Consider the following 20,006-nt stretch of genomic DNA (forward strand, 5'->3'; position numbering starts at 1 on the left):
AGGCAGGCAGAAGGCTGCGATCTGTGCTGGGGCCTGGAAGGGGCAGTGCCAGTGGCCCCCGGGCCGGGCTCCCCGTCCTGGCTGCTGCGCCCCTGGGGACCAGGACCCCCACCGCCCGTGGACTCTGACGGGCTCAGCTCCACCCAGAGAGACCTGGAGCCGGCTCTCCTCGTCCACGGCCACCAGCCCGGGGGATTCTGGGGACACGGGGTCCTAGCCGCTCCGTCCCCAGCCTCCACATGGGCCAGGGTGGCTGGGGGCCTGCGCAGGGCACTTGCTGGGCACCGGGGCCTCTGCTCTTCCCACGGCCACCTCGGCTCTGGCGGCCTGTCCAGCCCTGGGTCGGCGGCCTCTCCCGGGGCTGCCCTGGTCCACTGTGGTGCCCACGACCGTGGGGGAGGTGTTGCTGCTGCACGTCCCCCCCGTGGGCCTGGGACACCAGGGCTGCACGTCTCAGCCACCTCTGCCTCCAGCAGACGCCCGTGACTCCCGGGGAGCTCTGGCTGCCTCTGGGGACCCGGCCTCATGGGCACATCCGAGGCCCCGGGGCTGGACTCCCTTCGCTCACGCGCTCATCCGGCGATGTCGGCTGAGGCCCATGCAGGACGGTGCTGCACCCGGGGCCCCAGGCCACACCGCACACGGGGATGCAGACACTTGTCGTTTACTAAGAGGCTCACGCCAAATCCATGGTGTTCCTTGTCCGGGACCCGGGGGACCCCCAGGGAGAGCCTCAGCCCAGGACCAGCCCTACCCCAAATACAGCCGCCCCCCACCACTGGGGCCCGAGGGAAGGCACAGTGCCGGGGAGGGTTCTGGGGTCCTGGCAGCCATGGGGTCAGCGATGCACCCCTCCGACTCTCCTCCTCCACCAGGGTCCCCAGACAAGCCTGGGGGAGGGGGTCCCGAGGAGGAAGCCCCTGAGCCGGCCAGACTCGGAGGGCCCTGGCCTGACCCCGAGCAGAACTGGGGCTCAGGGCGGGGCCACTGGAGGAGGGGAGCCGACGTCTGGGGAGGGCTGGGCGGTGGCTCCTCAGCGGCAGGGTCTGCAGGCCCTGGCCCCGGGGTCACCCGACGGCCAGGTGGGGCAGCCCATACAGGACGGAGTTGAGGGTGACAGGGAGCCAAGCGGAGTCACCGAGCTGCGGCCAGAGGTACGGAGGCTTGTCCCTGGAGGTCCACGCAGACTCATCTGAGGGAGAGTGGGACAGCGCTCGCGGCGGCCCGGCTCACGGGGGCACCCGGAGGACGAGGGGGCCCGACTGCCTGCGGACGCAGCCCTGAACGTGGACACTGCCGCCATCGGCTCCCGGGGACGCTGAGGGACACTGAGCCGAGGGGCCCACTCGCAGCACGGAGGGCCGGGCAGCCGGGCCCCCGCCAGCTCCGACCTCCTGCTGCCACCGCTGACTGTGGGGAGGCCTGCGCGACAATCACGGTTTTGTCCCTGCTTCCAGGGCACATCAGCACGGGACGGCAGCGAGCACGGGGGCGGGGGGGGGGGGCGCCGCGGCTTCCCCTTCCTCCGTCCACAGAGCAACTTGTCAGCAGCGGCTGCACGGCCGGCTCTCCCGGGGCCTCCGCCCTCATGCACCTGTGGCAGGTTCCACCCCCAACGCATTCACAGCCGTATGCGGGCCCCTGGACCCTGTCGCTCCTAAACCCTAAGCTCCTTCTGCGCTGCGCACCTAGAAGGCTCGTGCGCCCGCCCCAAGGGCTCCTGGGCTCCAGGCCTCCGGCGCCCGCGCACTCCTAACGCCCACGTTTTGCCCCAAGGGTCTGCGGTGCCAGCTCCCACGGGGGGCTGTGCTGTCCGTCGGCGCTGCTGGCCCGGGGAGGGGCGCAGACGCAGTGGGCACCCCGCCTTGCAGGCCGCGGGGACGCCGGCGGGGCTGAGGGACAGCCGCGTACCGTGGCTACTCACGTCACCAGCTCCCATCTTCTGAAGGACGCGCGCTGCTCTCCCGATCGGCTTGCCAAGCGCCAACAGATCTAGGAAGGCGACACCTCTCAGACTGGCCAGGGGCGCGGCCTGCGGGCTTCTGGGGGGCCCGCAGGCTGGGGCCGCGCCCGGGATGCCCGCCACTCACTTTCCCACAGGACGCTGGCCCGCAGCGCGTTGTCCCGCAGGAGCGTCGGCCACTGGTTTGCCAGGATGCTCCTGACCCCCGCCAGACTCAGGAGCACGGCGGTCTCGATGGGGTCCTCCAAGCACAGCTGGGCCACGCTGCGGGGGATGGAGCTCCAGTGGGACGGCCCGAGCCGCCCAGCCCTCAGACCAGATAGCACCGGGTAGTGGACGGAAGCTCTTGGGGTTCGCGAAGGAATCAGAACACCCTCCCGCCCCCCGCCCCCCCCCCATGTCGTCCAATAAGAGGGCGACCCGGGGCGCCGCCCAATCCCTCGGGGCCACTCCCAGCCTTTCGGGGGAGCCGGGACGCAAAGCATCCGTCATGAGACAGGCCCCTGCTCTGCCACCTTGGGAGCCCACACAGGCCTGGGGTGCACGAGACGTGGGGCGCTCTGAAGCCAGGGCACCCCCCCGGCGGCCGGCCCTCTGTCCCCTGGCCCAGTCCCAGCAGGCCTCGGGAGGACAGGCCGGCCTGTGCTCTGCTGCTGGAGCTGCCCTCCCCTCCCACTGCACCCCCGCCCCCGGCTCTTCCAGGGAAGGGGTCGGGGGCGGATTCCAGGGCTCTGCCCGGGGGTGCAGGGACACTCTGGCCCCCACAGCCCCTGGAGCACACCCATCAGTCCTGGCCCCCCGGCACCGGGAGTGGAGGCAGGCGGCCGGCCCAGGCCGGTGCAGGGGCCCAGGCACCTCTTGTTCTCCGAGCGCTCCGCCTGCCGCCGCATGCTCTTGTAGGACCGCGTCAGGTCCAGCAGGACCATCATCTGGCACTCTGCGGGGCACGGAGGGGCCTGAGCAGCTGCACGCCCAGGACGGGCAGGCCAGTGCAGGCTGGGGGCGGCACCAGGGGTGCGAGGATCGGGGAAACGCAGCCCCATACTCGGACCTGACGTCCACAGACCCTTTCCCAAGACCCACTGGCTGCACGAGCTCTCGGGGACGTAATCTGCTTCAGGAACTCCCCGCCCTTTGCTGTCTCCTCGTGCAGGCGGCTCTGCTCCCAGCATGCCATGCACAAGCACCCCAGCCTGCGGGGGGTGGTCTCAGGCACGGGGTGAAGGCTGGTCACCCTGGCTCGTGTGCCCCGAGATGGGTGCCAGGATCCGAGTGCGACCCCTGGCTGTGGGCACGCCGAGAGCCCCACTTCCTGCAGTGGCCTGGCTGTGGACAGGGGCAGGCGGCACCTCCAGCGCGTGAGGACGAGCCTCGATGGGGGCAGCACGGGGCGCCAGCGGTGCCGTCACCCTCCCCCAAGCCTGGTGAGCCTGAGAACTCAGCTTCGTGCCTCCGAGACGGCCCCTGAGAGGGCCGGTTCCTACCTCCCCTTGGGGCAAGGAATCCCCAGGTGACCGGCTCTGGGGTGGGTGGGCTGTGGATGGCCCATCTCTCGGGGGCTGGAAAGGAGACAGGTACCAGGTGATGGGCCAGGGGTTCAGCTGCCCTGACCACAGGACAGACGTCCCTGTGCTGCTTGTGCTGCCAGCAGGGGGCCGCGTGCCTCTTGAGGGCACCCTCTAGGGTCCCTGAAAGGCTCCCAGCGACTCTGCAGTGCGGCCAGTCAGCCACTGCCTCAGGACGAGGGCACCAAGGGCAAGTGAGGCCTCGTACTCGGGAGTCCTCAGGGGACAGCCACAGCGTGCCAGGCCGAGAGGAGCCGCGTGTACAGCAGGAGCGGTGGGGGCTGTGGCCAGTGTGCCCTGGAAGCGCCCGGCCAGCTCCCGACTCTGGCGGAGGGTCTCTGGGAGTGGAGGAGGGGCAGAGCCGGAGGGGCCCCCAAGGGCCCCCCCACAAGCCCTTTATCAGAGGGTGACCGGTGGGGACTCAGGGGCCTTGCTCTGTCCCTGCGTGGATTCATCCGGCGCACTGGGGCCCGGCAGAGCGTGGGGCTTTGGGCGGCGCTGAGGGACGGGCTCACCTTGAAGGTTCATGGCAGCCAAACTTTCCACCAGTATGTGAGACAGGAAGCTCTCCATCCCATAGAAGAAGAAGCCGCCACAGCTGCCCAGGAGCTGCTCCCACTCGGCCTGGCTGCAACGCAAAGGAGGGTGGCCCCGTGGGCGGAGCCAGAGGCAGGCAGCAGGTGTCCCGGTGTCCCCAGGTGCTGCAGCCAGGACCACCCCTGGACGGGGGCCTTCAGGGCTGCACACTCTCGGGATGGGTCTGTGCTCTTCACTCCCCGACCCCCTCGGCTGGGACAGAGCTAACGGCCACTCTCCTGGTGCCCAGGGTCAGCTCCCGCCTGGGCTCCTTCTATCCACGTGGCTCTCCTGACAATGGCCCTCGACTCCCAGTAATGAGTCCTCATCTCACTGAGCAGGGAGTCTGGAAAGTGCTAGAAGGATGCGTCCCTGACGGCCAACCGCACCCAGGTCTCAGAGAGCACCCACAGGGAAGTGTCCCTGCCCCCAGCACTCGGGCCCCGCCCCCAGCAGGCCCCGCCCTGCTCTCCCGCAGCCCCGCCCCCAGCAGGCCCCGCCCCCTCCCACAGCCCCGCCCCCAGCAGGCCCCGCCCTCCTCTCCCACAGCCCCGCCCCCAGCAGGCCCCGCCCTCTTCTCCCACAGCCCCGCCCCAGCAGGCCCCGCCTCCTCCCACAGCCCCGCCCCCAGCAGGCCCCGCCTCCTCCCACAGCCCCGCCCCCAGCAGGCCCCGCCCTGCTCTCCCACAACCCCGCCCCCAGCAGGCCCCGCCCTGCTCTCACAGCCCCGCCCCCAGCAGGCCCCGCCTCCTCCACAGCCCCGCCCCCAGCAGGCCCCGCCTCCTCCCACAGCCCCGCCCCCAGCAGGCCCCGCCCTCCTCTCCCACAGCCCCGCCCCCAGCAGGCCCCGCCCTCCTCTCCCACAGCCCCGCCCCAGCAGGCCCCACCTCCTCTCCCGCAGCCCCGCCCCCAGCAGGCCCCGCCTCCTCCACAGCCCCGCCCCCAGCAGGCCCCGCCTCCTCCCACAGCCCCGCCCCCAGCAGGCCCCGCCCTCCTCTCCCACAGCCCCGCCCCAGCAGGCCCCACCTCCTCTCCCGCAGCCCCGCCCCCATCAGGCCCCACCTCCTCTCCCACAGCCCCGCCCCCAGCAGGCCCCGCCCTCCTCTCCCACAGCCCCGCCCCAGCAGGCCCCACCCCCTCTCCCGCAGCCCCGCCCCCAGCAGGCCCCGCCTCCTCCACAGCCCCGCCCCCAGCAGGCCCCGCCCTCCTCTCCCGCAGCCCCGCCCCCAGCAGGCCCCGCCCTCCTCTCCCACAGCCCCGCCCCCAGCAGGCCCCGCCTCCTCCCACAGCCCCGCCCCCAGCAGGCCCCGCCCTCCTCTCCCACAGCCCCGCCCCAGCAGGCCCCACCTCCTCTCCCGCAGCCCCGCCCCCAGCAGGCCCCGCCTCCTCCCACAGCCCCGCCCCCAGCAGGCCCCGCCCTCCTCTCCCACAGCCCCGCCCCAGCAGGCCCCACCTCCTCTCCCGCAGCCCCGCCCCATCAGGCCCCACCTCCTCTCCCACAGCCCCGCCCCCAGCAGGCCCCGCCCTCCTCTCCCACAGCCCCGCCCCAGCAGGCCCCACCTCCTCTCCCGCAGCCCCGCCCCCATCAGGCCCCACCTCCTCTCCCGCAGCCCCGCCCCCAGCAGGCCCCACCTCCTCTCCCGCAGCCCCGCCCCCAGCAGGCCCCGCCCTCCTCTCCCGCAGCCCCGCCCCCAGCAGGCCCCGCCCTCCTCTCCCACAGCCCCGCCCCCAGCAGGCCCCGCCTCCTCCCACAGCCCCGCCCCCAGCAGGCCCCGCCCTCCTCTCCCACAGCCCCGCCCCCAGCAGGCCCCACCTCCTCTCCCGCAGCCCCGCCCCCAGCAGGCCCCGCCTCCTCCCACAGCCCCGCCCCCAGCAGGCCCCGCCCTCCTCTCCCACAGCCCCGCCCCCAGCAGGCCCCGCCCCTCTCCAGGTTCTCCCCAACACTCCCCCCAGCTGTCAGAGCCAGGGGCCGGCGGGCACTGGACTGCCTGGGGTTCCCGGGCAGGAGCCCACCCCTGGGTGCCAGGTCCTCACTTGTGCAGTGGGTATGAGGACAGTGACTCCCCCACACAGGCACCATGAGGACGGGGGAGCCCGCAGTGTGATGGAGAAAGGCCAGACCCCAGGAGCCCCTGGGGGGGCAGCAGAGGTGGGGGTGCACGGGGCAGAATGGGAGGTCCAGGCCGGGGGCGCCTGGGAGACAAGGGGAGACGGAGGACGGCCCCTCCCAGCACGTGCAGAGCACCCCTCCAGCTGCCCACACAGACCTGCCCCCTGCAGGACACCCCAACACCAACCTGGGCAGGTGCTTATTGCCCAGATGGCCCACCCACAGGGCGGTGAACGTGTCTCGGAATCTCTCCAGAATTTCCCGGGTGACGAAGACAGGAGTCAGCATTTCTGCGACAGGAATGGAGCGGTGAGCAAGCAGGGCGGAGCTGCGAGGCCGCGGGCGTGGGCAGCAGCAGGCCTGACCCAGGGCCCGGCCGACTCCACGTTTGCTGCTGGTGGGCACGTCAGGGCGCCTTCCCTCCTTTGTAAAGAGTCTAAAAACCAGTTTAGCCAAAGCAACCCCCAGGAGCTGACTACTCAGCGCTGCAGTGGGCAGCACCAAGTCCCGTTTCTGCACCGGACTCCGTTTAGGGGTTCATCTTTCCCACGACCACTGTCCTGACGTGGCTGTGAGGGCGAAGGGCCTACTCCCCCCGCGTGGTCGGTGTAACCGGGGCAGCCGGGGGACAGAGGCCGTGCCCAGGAGGCCGGCTCCGAGGCCACAGCACCGCGGCCACGCTGCCCTGTGAGGGAGCCCAGCGTGGCCCGGGGAGGCACTCACCTGTGCCCTGGGCCTCCTCGTAGGGGTCCACCACGACTAGGTCTCGGTTAAGGAGCAACAGCGCTCGGGCTTGGGCCACCCGGGCAGCGGGGCCGGTAAAGGATACACTTGAACTTGTCGGCGTCCACGATGATGCAGTCGGGCGGGATGAGCCGGGGTGGAGTGTCCTGCGCCACGGACAAGGGTCGTTGGGGTCCTGTGTCCCGCAGCTGGGACCCCAGGCCCCCCAGGCCCACGTGCCCACCTTCCATCCCTTCTTCCCTGGACTCCTCTTCTTGCCTCTGCCTTCCTTCTTCATGGCCCCTTCGGCTGCAGACGACACGAGAAGGTGGTGTTCGGGGCTAGTAGAGTTGGTGGCACACGGCATCATGAACACACTAACTGTCCCTGAACTGTTCATACTTTAAAAGGGTTAAGTTTACATTCTGTGACTTTCACCTCAATTAAAAAAAAACAAAAACAAAAAAACAAACCCAAAAGTAGTGAACAATTGACTTTAAATCTTTTTTTTTTTTTTTTTTTTTTTTTTTTACTTTAATTCTTGTGAAGCCGAGAGAGCAGTCGCCTCTGAATTGTTAAGGTCGCAGGGCCGGGGAAGGCGGCGCAGGGGACCCCACCAGAGGCGAGTCCCGGAGGCCCCAGCCCACCTGGCTGACCGTTCACACAGCGGGCCCAGCACCCACTGGGCGGTTCTGCCCCCCGCACGAGGATTTACGCCGCAGCGTTCTGGTGGCTCCTGGTTCTATCAGAGGGGCCCAGAGGATGGCAGTTTACTGCCTCGCCTTCCTCCCTCTCCCTCGTGCGTCCCGTTTCTGCACCCCCCCCCCCCCCCCCCGCATCGAGGCTCCAGCAGGGCGGGGACGGCAGGCTCCCCGGGGGTGCCCTCAGGAAGGCAGCGGGCCCCAGGTCCAGGTGGCGCCTCCACCGGCGTGAGGTATTTCACTCTGTCCCCTTTGCTAAGAATTTCTACTACGAATGCACGCATTTTATCAAATGTTGTTTTTCTGCAGCAATTGAGATGCTTGTAAGTTTGTTTTCGTTTAATCTAATCTAATGACACTTGTAAATTGTGGGTTCGGGCTGGGTGGTGAGAGTTCTATTTTTCTTTCTTGTGCTGTTCTTGGCAGTTTGGGTGCCCGGGGCGACGGAAGTCTAGGCCGGGTGGGCCCTCCGCTCTACTCTCGAGGAGACCCGTAGAGACTGGCGTGGACGGTTTCTGGAAAGTCTGGTCGATCCCAGCGGGGTAAGTCGTCCATCTCCCCTCCTTGCTGGCTCGGAGGCCCTCAGGGTTTTCCTTCGGGGTCCGGGAGCTGTGCTTCCCCAGGACGCGGTCCGCTTGGCCTAAGGGTTTGGATACGCGGTCGTCCGGTCTCTGACGATCTTCCAAATCTCTGCGGCATCTTTAGAGTTTGAGTCTCTTTTCATTCCTGACGCGTATTTGTGCACCATCCACTTCTTTCTTGATCATTCTTACCAGAATGTGTCTATTTAATGAGTTTTTTTAAAAAGATTTTGTTTTCTATTTTTGTTGATGTCTGCTCATGCGTTTATTGGACACTTCCTCTGCTTTCTTTTTTTTTTTCTTTTTCTTTTTCTTTTTTTTTTTCCTCTGCTTTCTTAAGAGATTTTTTTTTTGCTGTTCTTGCTCTAACTTCATAAATTCGATGCTTTAAGGCTTATGAACATCCAACCTTTTCCTTTCCCAATACAAATGTTCAAGCTGTGAGGCCCTTCCAGCCCCGCTGCCCTCACTCCGCCAGGCGTGGACCGTCCCGTCCCATGAGATGTGCACAAGTGTGTTTCTAAATTTCCAAATGCAGGGGGATTTAAGAAATCCACGTCCTGGTAGCGGCTTCTGTCCCAATCACTGTGGTGTCGGCCAGTGTTGCTCATCCCTCCGGGCGTCCTTGGGGCTTTGCCTCTCCTCTCCCTGGCCTGTGTGTGCTTCCCGGTCCCTGGCTCCCGGGGACTCGGCTCACGCGTTCCGTTCGTTTGTTTTTCTTACTCGTTCTCCGACTGTTGGTCTGGGGCTCATCCGCCAATTCTCTTCTTTTGGTCGTTCTCCCTGAAGAACCCTGAGCTCTTCCCACGCACGCGGCATTCCTGCAGCCGGCGCGGCCCGCGGCCCTGAGCTCGCCCCTGCTCTGGGTGTGCGGGGTCCTGGTGGTCAGCACCCACTAATGCGTTTGGAGAGCCTGAACTCACGCTTAGTCAGTATTACTGGTACTTCACGCTCAGAGCCTGTGTGCATGTCTCGTTGCTGCCCTAACAAACTGCCCCAAACGTGGGATCTTAAAATACACATTTACTGTCTCACCGTCTGGAGGTCAGAAGTCGAAAAGGGTCCCCCTGGGCTGGAATCCAGGTGTGGCCAGGCTGTTTCCTCCTGGGGGCTCTGGAGAGAATCTGTTCCCCGCCTTTTCCTTACAACCTGCCTCCTGGCGGCCTCGCTGCCTCCCCATCTTCAGAGGCCGCAGCGCGGCTCTTCCCATCCCTCTGCCACCCTCCTGCCTCCATCTTAAAAGGACCCTGGTGCTGCCATCGGGCCTCCTGGGTCATCTGGGTCACTCTGCTGTCTCAGGGCGGTCCCTGGGTCACATCTGCACAGGGGTCAGGTCACACTCAGATTCTGGGGAGTCCTCCCACCCCCCCGGGGGTGCTCTACTCTCTGCTGCTGCCACAGCAACACGGGCCACCCAGAGCAGAGGAGAAACAAGGACCTTCCTGTAAACGACGCACAGACCACTGGGTGCTCATGTCGGGAAAGAAATGGAAACCGTACCTTGCGCTGTAGGTCAGGAGGGTGGATAAAATGTTAAAGGCAGAAAAGAAAACCAGATGTATTTACGAGATACCATGGGAGAAGAGCTTCATGATTGTGAGTCAACAAGTTTTTAAAAAGACCCCAGAGCGGGGATCCCTGGGTGGCTCAACAGTTTAGCGCCTGCCTTCGACTCCAGGGCGTGATCCTGGGGTCCTGGATCGAGTCCCACGTCGGGCTCCCTGCATGGAGCCTGCTCCTCCCTCTGCCTATGTCTCTGCCTCTCTCTCTCTCTGTGTCCCTCATGCATAAATAAATAAAACCTTTTAAAATATATTTTGTTCAAAAGACACCATTTAAGAGAGTGAACAAACTACAGGGTGGGAGGCGGCATCTGTGGTCACAAAAATAAGAAAGTGCACACACAAACCTATGGAAACCCTGCCAACCAAAAAAAAAGAATGAAAACCAGACAACCTGCCAAAACTTGGCCCTGGACGCGGACTCGCCCACAAAGAGCCCTCCCTCTTCGTCGGGGGCTGGGACCCTCCACGGAGGAGGGGGCGCCTGCTGGTTGGTGTGGACACACCTGCTGTTTGTTTCTACCGGCCCCAGCGGCTCTTTCCCTTTTCCTGCCCTTTGCGCATTCCTGGGTGCTTCTGTGTTCCACTTCGCTGTCCTCACGGCGTGTGGGCTGCGGCTCCGACCCTCGGCACTAACGTAGGGATGTCTGTCGCTCGCCGGCTGCGCTGGCTCCGTCGGGAAGTCGGGGTCACTCTTGGCCTTGCTTCTGCGAGCGCAGCGCCTGTGTTCTGTGGCTGCTCCTGAAACGCCGCCCGGGGGCCTGTCGCTCTGACCACCCCCCCTGTAGTCTCCTCTCTGCCTCCTGTGGCTGGGGCTTATGGAAACTTCTGGACCCGTTGTTTTGCATTCGATTTGGTGGGAGACACTGGCCATTATTAATTGCCGTACTCCCCTTCCGAGGGCTCTGAGCACAGGTCATCGCTCCTCTAGGCTCGGATCCGTCTTATGTGGGGTCAGCCCCACCCTCCAGAGTCCAAAACCCACCGTTGCCTCTCTTTCCAGTTTTCACCTGTTTCTGTTGGAAGGGCAAATTCGGTCCTTGTTACCTCCTCTGGGATGGAAGCCAAAGCCCAAACTATTTGTTTTTAATTTAACTTCATATTTGTTGAAGTGCGTAAAACAGCACAGAGCACAAGCTACAGCCTAGATGGTTTCAGGCTCTGGGCCCATGGTTGCCAATGGCCTGAGTCCTGTCCCTGCTCCTGGTCCCTCCCTCCTTGCCTCTGCTCACCACCCAGGAAGCAGGTGGCCATGTCGTTGGTCACCACCCACCCACACCTTTCAAACAGGCTCGTGAGGCCGAGATCAGTGTTTAACCTCTCCTCCAGGGAGCCACGGCACCTCACACGCCATTGAGGCCCCCGAAGCAGGTGGCAGCCACTGATTAGAGCATGTGGCGGGAGCGCCTGGAGGTGACCCGGGTGGGCCCGCAGTGAAGGCAGTTGGGGCGCGGCCGAGGGTGCCCCTTACCTGTCTCCTCCTTCCGGAGGCGATTGCACAGCATCTGCAGGGAGAATTCTCGGGACACGGAGGACACCATCCCTGCCTCAAACACAGAGAGGCCCTCCAGGGGCAGCTCCAGAAGATGCCTGTCCACGATGAGGACGGTGTCGTCTGCAGCCTCGAGCTGAACTGTGGGCAGGGAGGCAGCAGCTACGAAGGCGGCGGGGGATGGGCTCCCCCGGACCTACGAAGCCCAGGATGGGCTGCACTCGCTGTGCGGAGATGCAGGCCCGCAGAGCTCCCGCCAGGTTCCCCAGGCCTCCGCGGTCCAGCCTCCACGTGGCCAGCTCCGGGGCAGCTCCAGGCCAGGACCCCTCTCACCACGGAGCCCCTCTCGAAGGATGAAGGTCTGCACACTTGTCACGTGGCAGCCCGCCCGGCGGCCGTGGAGCCCTCAAGGCCGGGGGACCTGCCTGGCCTGTTGGACGACCCGCTCCTTCCGCCAGGCCCAAAGCACGCAGAGGGCAAGGCCACAAGACACTTGGATTGAACGCGCCGTATGTTCAAAGCAAAACCAAATCGCTTAAAAGTGAGCAAAGACCTTAATCTGGGGAAGTTCTAGGGCAGAGCTGACCTCAGGCGGGCAGAGGCGGCCTCCGAACCACGGGGCGGGCCTGCTTCCCTCCATGCCCACAGCCTCCGGCCCTGGCCTCATCACCCTTCCCTCTGCTCATGGATTCTGCGGGGGCCACGGAAAGCCGACCCATAAAAATGCCTTTGAAGAGCGATTTATCAACCCGCAGTGCCGGGTGAGCGGTGGAGCCCCCGGGTGCGCCACAGCACCTCCCGTCTGGGCCGTGGCAGGTGGCGCAGGCAGGTCAGTGAGGCCGGCGGGTCTGTCCTGGCAGCGCAGAGGTGCCGAGGCCGCCCAGGCCCAAGCCGGGCCCTCTCCCCGGGGCGGCTGAGCCAGGCACACTTCATCCTGCGCTCATCGGCCGTGGGTCATCTGGGGTGCCCAGGAGGGTGACGGGCCACACGTCTCCGCTGCCCCAGCGCGCACATGGGCCACCAGCTCTCTGGGGAAGGGCAAGCGCGCTGGGTCCCCCTGTGCTGGCGGCCGGGCAGGCACAGACCCCTCTGGGGAGGCCTGGCCCCCACCCCGCCCAGCTGCCCCCCAGCAGAGCCCCGTCCAGCCCCCACTCACCCTGGGCCTGCGACACCTTCCTCTCCTTGTCTTTGCCCTTTGCCTTCCCAGAATCCGCGACAGCCGTGGGGACCTGCATCCTGGAAGCCAAAGCACGTCCTCGGGTTTTTAAAAACAAGTGAAAATCATGTGCACGAAGAATGGAAAGAACAGCTCTGGACGCCTCCACATCAGGGCGGTGAGTGCCACGAGGCACTTCTCACAGCTCAGGTTTGGGGCCGCCTCCCCGTACCAGGGCCCAGGGACGACCGGGCACAGCCAGGCACAGCCAGGACTCTGGATTATCTCTGACCCACTGCCAAGCCCTCTGCCTTCCTCTACTGAGAACAAATCACAGGGGCCGTGCCCCCCACTCCTCCCCTGTACCTGCACCAGGTGCTGCAAGGGCTGGGGGCACAGGGGACCTGAGTGGTGGGGACGAGCCCCCAGAAAGGATTTCCAGCAGAGCAGGGCTTCTCCCCTATGACAGACGCCCCGAGTCGGGCATTCTGGATGTGAAGGGCCCTTTGTGCACTTGCCGTTTGAATTCAGCACCGTCTGATTCGGCACAGACGGAAGCATCAGAGACTTGAACCTCCAGGTGGGAACAGCGTCCCCCACCCCACAGCCAGCCACCCGGCTCACCCTGGGATTCGGGGTCCCGCAGCGCTGGCCTGCAGGCTGAGCTCCCACCCCGTCGGCCCCAGGCGGGGCCCCATATTCCTGCCTACCCCCGGCATTTCGGGGCACTGCTGGGGATGGAGACACGGGGACCCTCCTGTCTGTCCCCGGGACAGCGCCGACTCTGGGCCCGAAACCCACCCCACGGGGTCTTGCAGATGTCGCTGGCCCCTCCCTGGCCCCGCCCACCCCAGTGGCCCCGCCCCACTCCCTGTGGCCCCGCCCACCCCTCCGTGCCCACCCCTCCGTGGCCCCGCCCCGCCCCGCGGCCCCGCCCACCCCTCCGTGGCCCCGCCCCATGGCCCCGCCCACCCCCAGTGGCCCCGCCCCACTCCCTGTGGCCCCGCCCACCCCTCCGTGGCCCCGCCCCATGGCCCCGCCCACCCGTCCGTGGCCCCGCCCACCCGCCCGTGGCCCAGCCCCCAGCCCCCGCAGGCACCTGGCCTCGGGGCCGCCGAGCACGGGGAACAGCGGCCTCAGGTACTCCTCCATGGACGCCAGGACGTCACTGAAGCTCTGCACAGAGTGTCCTTCCCTTTCAGGGCTGCACGTTTTCCAGCTCCTGGCTCAACCCAGGCATCAGCCCACGGTCAGAGCAGAGTGGAAGGACCCTGCAGGGCCCTCGAACCTGCCCTTCGGGAGAAAAGCCTGGGGGCCAGGGGCCCACCCACCCGCCCGCACACGGTGCTCCTGCCGGGGTTGCCTGCCCCCCACCCGAGAGGCCACCCTGGCACCCCCTGCCCCATCGGCTTCTCTGCTGGCATCAGGGAGGCATCGGCACCAGACTCACTCAGGGATGTCAACGATTGGCCACCCTGTGGGGCCCCCAGTCCAGGTGTCCAGCACTGCCTGGGGCCTGCATGGCTGAGGACACACTTGTCCCTCCCGACCCCACCTGCCTGGCGGTGGGAGCAGCCCGGAAGCTGGGCTCAGGGGCTCACCGGGCCTGAGCACGGGAGCAGGTCCTCATTGTTCACCTCGGCCTGGGTCAGCTCCCGGAACCGCTGGGTGCTGGCCAACAGGCGGGAGAAGGTGGCTGGATTCACGGCCACCCGAGCCACCTTGCAGGAGCCTGTGGAGACCGACACCCCTGCTGTGCCCGCCCCATGGCCTCACAGACCCGCCCTTTGGGGCTGAGGACAGAGTGGGGCCGTGCGTGAACGCTGGGAGTGTGGGACAGCATGAGCAAGCCGCCGGCACAGGGCTCCTCCACGTGAGAAGGTGCTGGCCACGGACACAGCTCGCCCGTGGGTGCTCACGATGGCCGTCAGAAGTGGGGACACGGATGGGAGCTTCCCGTGCGTGCTACAGCCTTCCTTCGTTTTAAATGAAATGCTAAGTGGAATCCTGTGCCTGAGGCCTGAGGAGAGCAGGAAGGTGGTGTTTCCAGGAGGGGGAGTGGGGGCCCCGGGGGCTGCCAGGGGTCCGGAAGCACATGCCTCTGCCTCCTTCCCAGGCTCAATGACCCCACCCAGCAAGTGCGTGGAGGGTGGACCTGCCTGTAGCAGCCCCACGGGGTGCGTGCCCCAGGCTCAGGATAAGCACCTCGCAGGACTCACCCCCCACTTGGAGCACCTTCCCTTTGGCCGCCGGGATGGACTTGGGTCTCTCATAAGCAGCACAGTACAGATGGGCCCTGTTGGCAGGACAAAGGGCAGGGTCAAAGCCCGGCTCGTGGGGTCCTAGAGGAGCCCCCGAGATGCTGATTCGGGGAACCAGATACACCCGGCAGGAGTCCCCTCCCCATAAATGGCTTGGCCAAGTCAAGACGCAGCGTTGAAATGGGCCCATCTGGGAGTCATCAGCGGCGAGCTCCCGAGCCAGGCCAGCGCGTCCGGGCCACGGTAAAGGTGGCCTTCAGCAGAGGCACAGGCCCCCGCCGTACAGCCTGGCCCCAGCCCATCTCAGTGGGAGCCCCTGCCAGCCCCTGTCTGTCCAGCCTTCGGTCCACGGACAACATGCCCCCCATCGAGGCTGCGTCCCCGCTACCCTGCTACACTCTTAACAGGGCGGGGAACGGCCCCAGAGCAGGAGCAGGAGGGCTTTACCTGTCCCGGGAGTGGTGCAGGATGAGGATCCGAAGGTTAGGCGGGATTTCATTCAGGAGGTTAAAATGCTGCTCGGTGACCGAGAGATTTTGCCAAGCCTGCGTGGGACAGGCAGGAATCAACCGACCGGGCACGATGCAGGCCCAGCCCCTGAGAAGTCCGGGAGGCTCTGAGGGCGTGGGCTGGGGGGCCGTCTACACCGCAAGGCTGGGGCCAGGCCCCCCAGGACTCGTGGAGGCCACAAGGGGGCAGAGGGCGCATGCGGAGTCCACCCGGACCCACGGAGCTGCCCCTCGGGCGACACAAACCTGACCTGCCTGAGAACCCAACAGGTAAGAGACAGAGTGTCCTCCAGCCACCCAGCCTGGTCCATCCTCTGCCTGGTCCCCTGGAGGATGGCATCCTCCATCCTCTGCCTGGTCCCCTGAACGCCACGGGTGTGGACACACTCACGCCCCCGCCCTCCCCTCTGCTGCGCGTGGCCCGCACCCCACCGGGGGGTGCTCCGCGGCCCTCAGCACAGACCCCCAGTCGCTGAGGAACCAGTTTCACATTTGCAAGCACCCACCGGGGCTGCACTGGCGTCATGTGTGCGGGTGGAGCAGACACACGGAAAGCGGAAAATCCTCAGTGGGCCGCACCGCCTGCCACGGGGAGCCGCAGGCCCGGAGCCCCCCCGTCCCCAGGGCACCGGGCAGGCTTCCCGGAGAGTCCTGCGCCTGAGCGCCCCAGCCTGTGCCCCGCGGGCAGGCCCCACCTTGGCTGCCCTGCCCGGGAAGCTGCTGGAGGTGCGGGAGCAGCTCTGCGGGCGCAGGCCCGGGGCGCAGGTGGGAGGCCCGCCCCGCCCACGCGCCCTCGCTCCGCCCGCGGCACCTGCTCGGGTCCCGCCGCTCTGGCGCGGGGCTACTGGCAGCTGAACGCAGCTTTAAGTTTTGCATTTCCCTGGTAACCGCTGAAGGTGAGGGCCATTAAAAACGTTTATGGACCATCTGGGTATCTTCTGTAAAATTCCAGTCTTGTAGTTGTTTTTCTCTGTGGGAGCGCCTGTCTTTTTCTTGTGGAAGGGAGCTCGTCCCTCGTATACACAGAATGTGGGCTCTGAGGCTCTCCTCTGGGGCTTGCTTTTTGTTTAAAGTTATTTTTTTTAAGATTTTATTTATTTATTCATGAGAGACATAGAGAGAGAGAGGCAGAGACACAGGTGGAGGGAGAAGCAGGCTCCATGCAGGGAGCCCGACGTGGGACTCGATCCCGGGTCTCCAGGGTCACATCCTGGGCTGAAGGCAGACGCTCAACCGCTGAGCCACCCGGGCAGCCCTGTTTAAAGTTATTTTAATTTCAAAATAGTTAACACTGCATTATATCCGTTTGGGGTGCACAGTGTCGTGATTCAATATGTGCACGCGTCACCCCAGCTCAAGTGCACACCTTCACCCCCCCGCCTCCCCTCTGCTGACCGTCAGCGGCTTCTCTAGGGCTAACAGTCTATTTCTCGGTTTCTCTCTCTCTTTTTCCCTTTGCTCATTTTGCTTCTTAAATTCCACATATGAGTGAAACCGTATGGTGTTTGCCCTTCTCTGACTGACTTCACTTAGCATAATAGTCTCTGGCTGTATCCACATCATCGCAAATGGCAAGATCTCATTCTTCTTGATGAGTAATATCCCATTGTGTACACGGACCACATCTTCTTTGTCCATTCCTCACTTGATGGACACTTGGGCAGCTTCCAGACCTTGGCTATTGTGTAGTAACGCGGCCACAAACATCGGGGGGCCTGTATCCCTCTGAATCGGTGTGTTTGTATTTCTTGGGTAAATACCCAGGACTGCGTTTGCTGGGTCCTAGGGCAGCTCTATTTTTAACTTTATGAGGAGCCTCCACGCTGTCTTCCAGAGTGGCTGCGCCAGCTTGTGTGCCCGCCGCCAGCAGCTCACCAGGGCTCCCCTTTCTCCACACCCGAGGTCACGAGGGGGCCGTCTCGTTTTCCCCTAATGCTGTTACGGTTTCCCCCTTCGCATGTAAGGTCTGCGATGTGGAGGGAGGCCCGGCGGACCCTGCACCACCCTGCCCCGCGGCCCTCAGTGCCACCCTTCACGCAGCGGGCGCTGTGTGGATGCAGCTTGTTCGGGATTTCTTCCGTGCTGTTGGCCCCCTTCTGTGGGTGGTATATTCTCTGTGTGTCAGCAGCACGCTGCCTTACCTTCTGTTGCTTTAAATGGGTCCTCAGGTTCCGGATAGCAAGTTGGCATTTCTGCACAAATTTTAGACTCCGATTGCCAATTGGTGAAAACAAACAAATAAATAAATGCGTGCCGGGAGCCTGATTTGGCTTCTGCTGCACCTGTGGGTTGACGGCCCACGGGAGGGCTTCCTGTGACTCCCAAGGCCGCCGGGGAGGTCAGGGCAGCGAGGCCCAGATGGCCAGACTCCACCACAGTGTGGCTGCGTCCAGTACTCCTTTCTTAGTTTTTTTGGAGTCTGAATGATCTCCATGATGTCTTTGTATGACTGATGGTGGAATTTGGGGTTTTCTTTCTTTCTTTCTTTCTTTCTTTCTTTCTTTCTTTCTTTCTTTCTTTCTTTCTTTCTTTCTTTCTTCTTCTTTCTTTCTTTCTTTTTTTTTTCCTTTTTGGGCCTTCCTAAATGCTCATCAACTTTATTAGTCCCCTTGGAACCCTTTTACCACTGTCGGTTTCTTCTTCCATATTTTGTCTCCTTTCCTTTGATTCTGTTGTATTTATTTGTTACCTTCTATTTTTCTTAGAGGTGTTTTTATTCTAGCTTCTAGAGGCCAAAACCTCGATTACAGTTTTTAAGGTTTCCTCCTTGTGTTCAGGGCTGTATTTTTCCTCTAAGGCCTGCTGTAGACAAGTCTCGTCGGTTTTGACACGTGGTATTTTCATTCCGTAAGTCACTTTAAAATATTTTCTAAATATCATCCCGATTTCTCCTTTAACTAATTGCTGATGATAAGGGTACTGTTTAATTTCAAATTAATTATAGCTCTCAGTTATGGGCCTTCTTCTAATTTAATTGCCTTGTGGTTAGGACACAGAGGGAATCAGACTCTACTCCTCTGGGAGTCTTCGGGTCCCGGTCGGGAACGGCGGCGGCGGGTCTGCACACGACGGGCTTTCCCCCACGGCCCCGCGTGCCGACTGGGTCTCTGGACGCCGGCCTGTCTGGGGCCCCTTTTATCCCTGTGACTCCTGTTTCGTGCCTATGAGGCTACATCACTGAACATACAGAGTTTGGGTGGGGATCCCTGTGACCGACCCGCGGGGCCCCTGGCTTTCATCTGACGAGTAGCTCCATGACTTGGATACTATTTCTCATCTTTTCCACCCAACATTTCTGTGACCTTGTATGTGCAGCATGTCTCTTTTAAACAGCACATGATTAGATTTTGTTTTTCTTTTCAGCCAGTCCGACAATCTTAGTCTGTGACTTGTACGATTTGGCCGATTTACATTTATTTTACTTACATAGATATTTGGGTTTTTATCTCTTATTACCCTGCTTTTTTTTTTTTCCTACTGGGACCATAATGTTTTTATATTTCTCTCCCCTCACTCTTTTTGCCTATCTTTGGGATAATAAAATACTATTACTTTTTCCCCCCTTTTTATTAACTTAGTTACACGTTGTTTTACTGGTTACCCTAGGGACTTTGGCCTACTGTGATCTCACAGAAATGTAGCTTTACCCTTCCCTAGCAGGGACAGAGCCTGCACGCTGTACGCTCTGACCCTTCCTGCTTTTTGTATCACCGTCTTTCACTTTACTTCTACAAAATAAGTTAAACTCCACAGGATGTTAAAATTACTATTTTGTACGTTCAAAGTTTATTTCCTTGTACCTAAGCGTTTGCCCTGTAGTATTCTCGGTTCTCTCCTACCTTCCGGTGTTTCTGTCTCGCCCCTCCTCCTAGTGTCGGGTGCTGCGGCCACCTGGTGGCACCTTCGCCCGGGCTCTGGGCCGCCACAGTGGGCAGCAGTCTCCCCTGGCTGCTCGCAGGTGCCCTCGGAGCGCCCATCCTGGGCGGCGGCAGCTGGGCGCACGTGCCCGTGGCTCTTGTGTTCCTCCCGCGTGCAGGAGCTGGCGTTCCTGAGTCTGTGACTCGTGAGTTTGGGGACACGGTAAGCCACTGTCAGGTCACTGCTGCCTCAGCTCCGGGTCACGTTCCCCTGGCCTCTGGACACGGGCCCAGTGTGCACGGCCTTCGGAGGGTCTCTCCCGGGGCGTTTGCCTCTGCTCCGCCTCTCCCACGCCCTCCCTCCGCAGCCGGGCGCCTCCTGCCAAACCTTGCTCCCTGCGCCGTGTCGTGCCCCCCGGGGAGACCTCACGTGGCATCTCCCAGAACCGGTGTCCTGGAGGCCACCTCCTCCCAGGACGGCCCTTACTTCCCAGGTGCTGTGAGAACCACGAGGGAGTTCACCGCTGTCCACAGCTGCAGGCAAGCTCCCCAGGGCCCGGGCGCCGCTGCAGTCCCCAGGCAGGTCACCACAGGCGGCCGCATGCCCCAGCAGGCGGCACTGACGCGGGCAGGCTGCTGCCGACAGCTTCCCGTCCCGGGAGCTGTCACAGGGCTTGCGAGGACAGCGGCTCCTGCTGTGGCTGCCGCGGCGGCCTGGCTGTGGTCCGCAGCCGCACCCCCACCTGCAGCCGACCCAAGCCTGCGACTGCTCTGTGCCCCTGACCAGGCCAATGCAGGGCTCCACAAGGACCCTTGGAACAGCAGCAGGAGGAGACGTCACAGCACCCATGATGGAGTTGGCCGCCCGGCACTCATCCCGACCCCCCTTCCGCCCCGACCCCGTCCCGCCCAACCTCGTCCCGATCCCGTCCTGCCCCAGACAGAGCCCC

At 63.6% G+C, this 20,006-nt stretch overlaps 1 protein-coding gene across 1 annotated transcript in view; it reads right to left on the reverse strand.

Annotated features, from left to right (window-relative positions):
- Positions 1-648: 648 nt before the first annotated feature.
- Positions 649-20,006, reverse strand: part of CFAP46 (cilia and flagella associated protein 46) — a 95,843-nt gene continuing 76,485 nt past the window's right edge. The window contains 15 exon segments of the mRNA XM_038579185.1: positions 649-1,192; positions 1,912-1,992; positions 2,091-2,227; positions 2,819-2,900; positions 4,044-4,156; positions 6,402-6,504; positions 6,938-6,973; positions 7,044-7,104; positions 7,182-7,246; positions 11,253-11,414; positions 12,430-12,509; positions 13,529-13,605; positions 14,031-14,161; positions 14,649-14,725; positions 15,138-15,235. Coding sequence (XP_038435113.1) covers positions 1,068-1,192; positions 1,912-1,992; positions 2,091-2,227; positions 2,819-2,900; positions 4,044-4,156; positions 6,402-6,504; positions 6,938-6,973; positions 7,044-7,104; positions 7,182-7,246; positions 11,253-11,414; positions 12,430-12,509; positions 13,529-13,605; positions 14,031-14,161; positions 14,649-14,725; positions 15,138-15,235 — 1,428 coding nt within the window. The 3' untranslated portion in view covers positions 649-1,067.

The sequence above is a fragment of the Canis lupus genome, chromosome 28 (genome assembly GCF_011100685.1).
Source record: "Canis lupus familiaris isolate Mischka breed German Shepherd chromosome 28, alternate assembly UU_Cfam_GSD_1.0, whole genome shotgun sequence".
Lineage (NCBI taxonomy): Eukaryota > Metazoa > Chordata > Mammalia > Carnivora > Canidae > Canis > Canis lupus.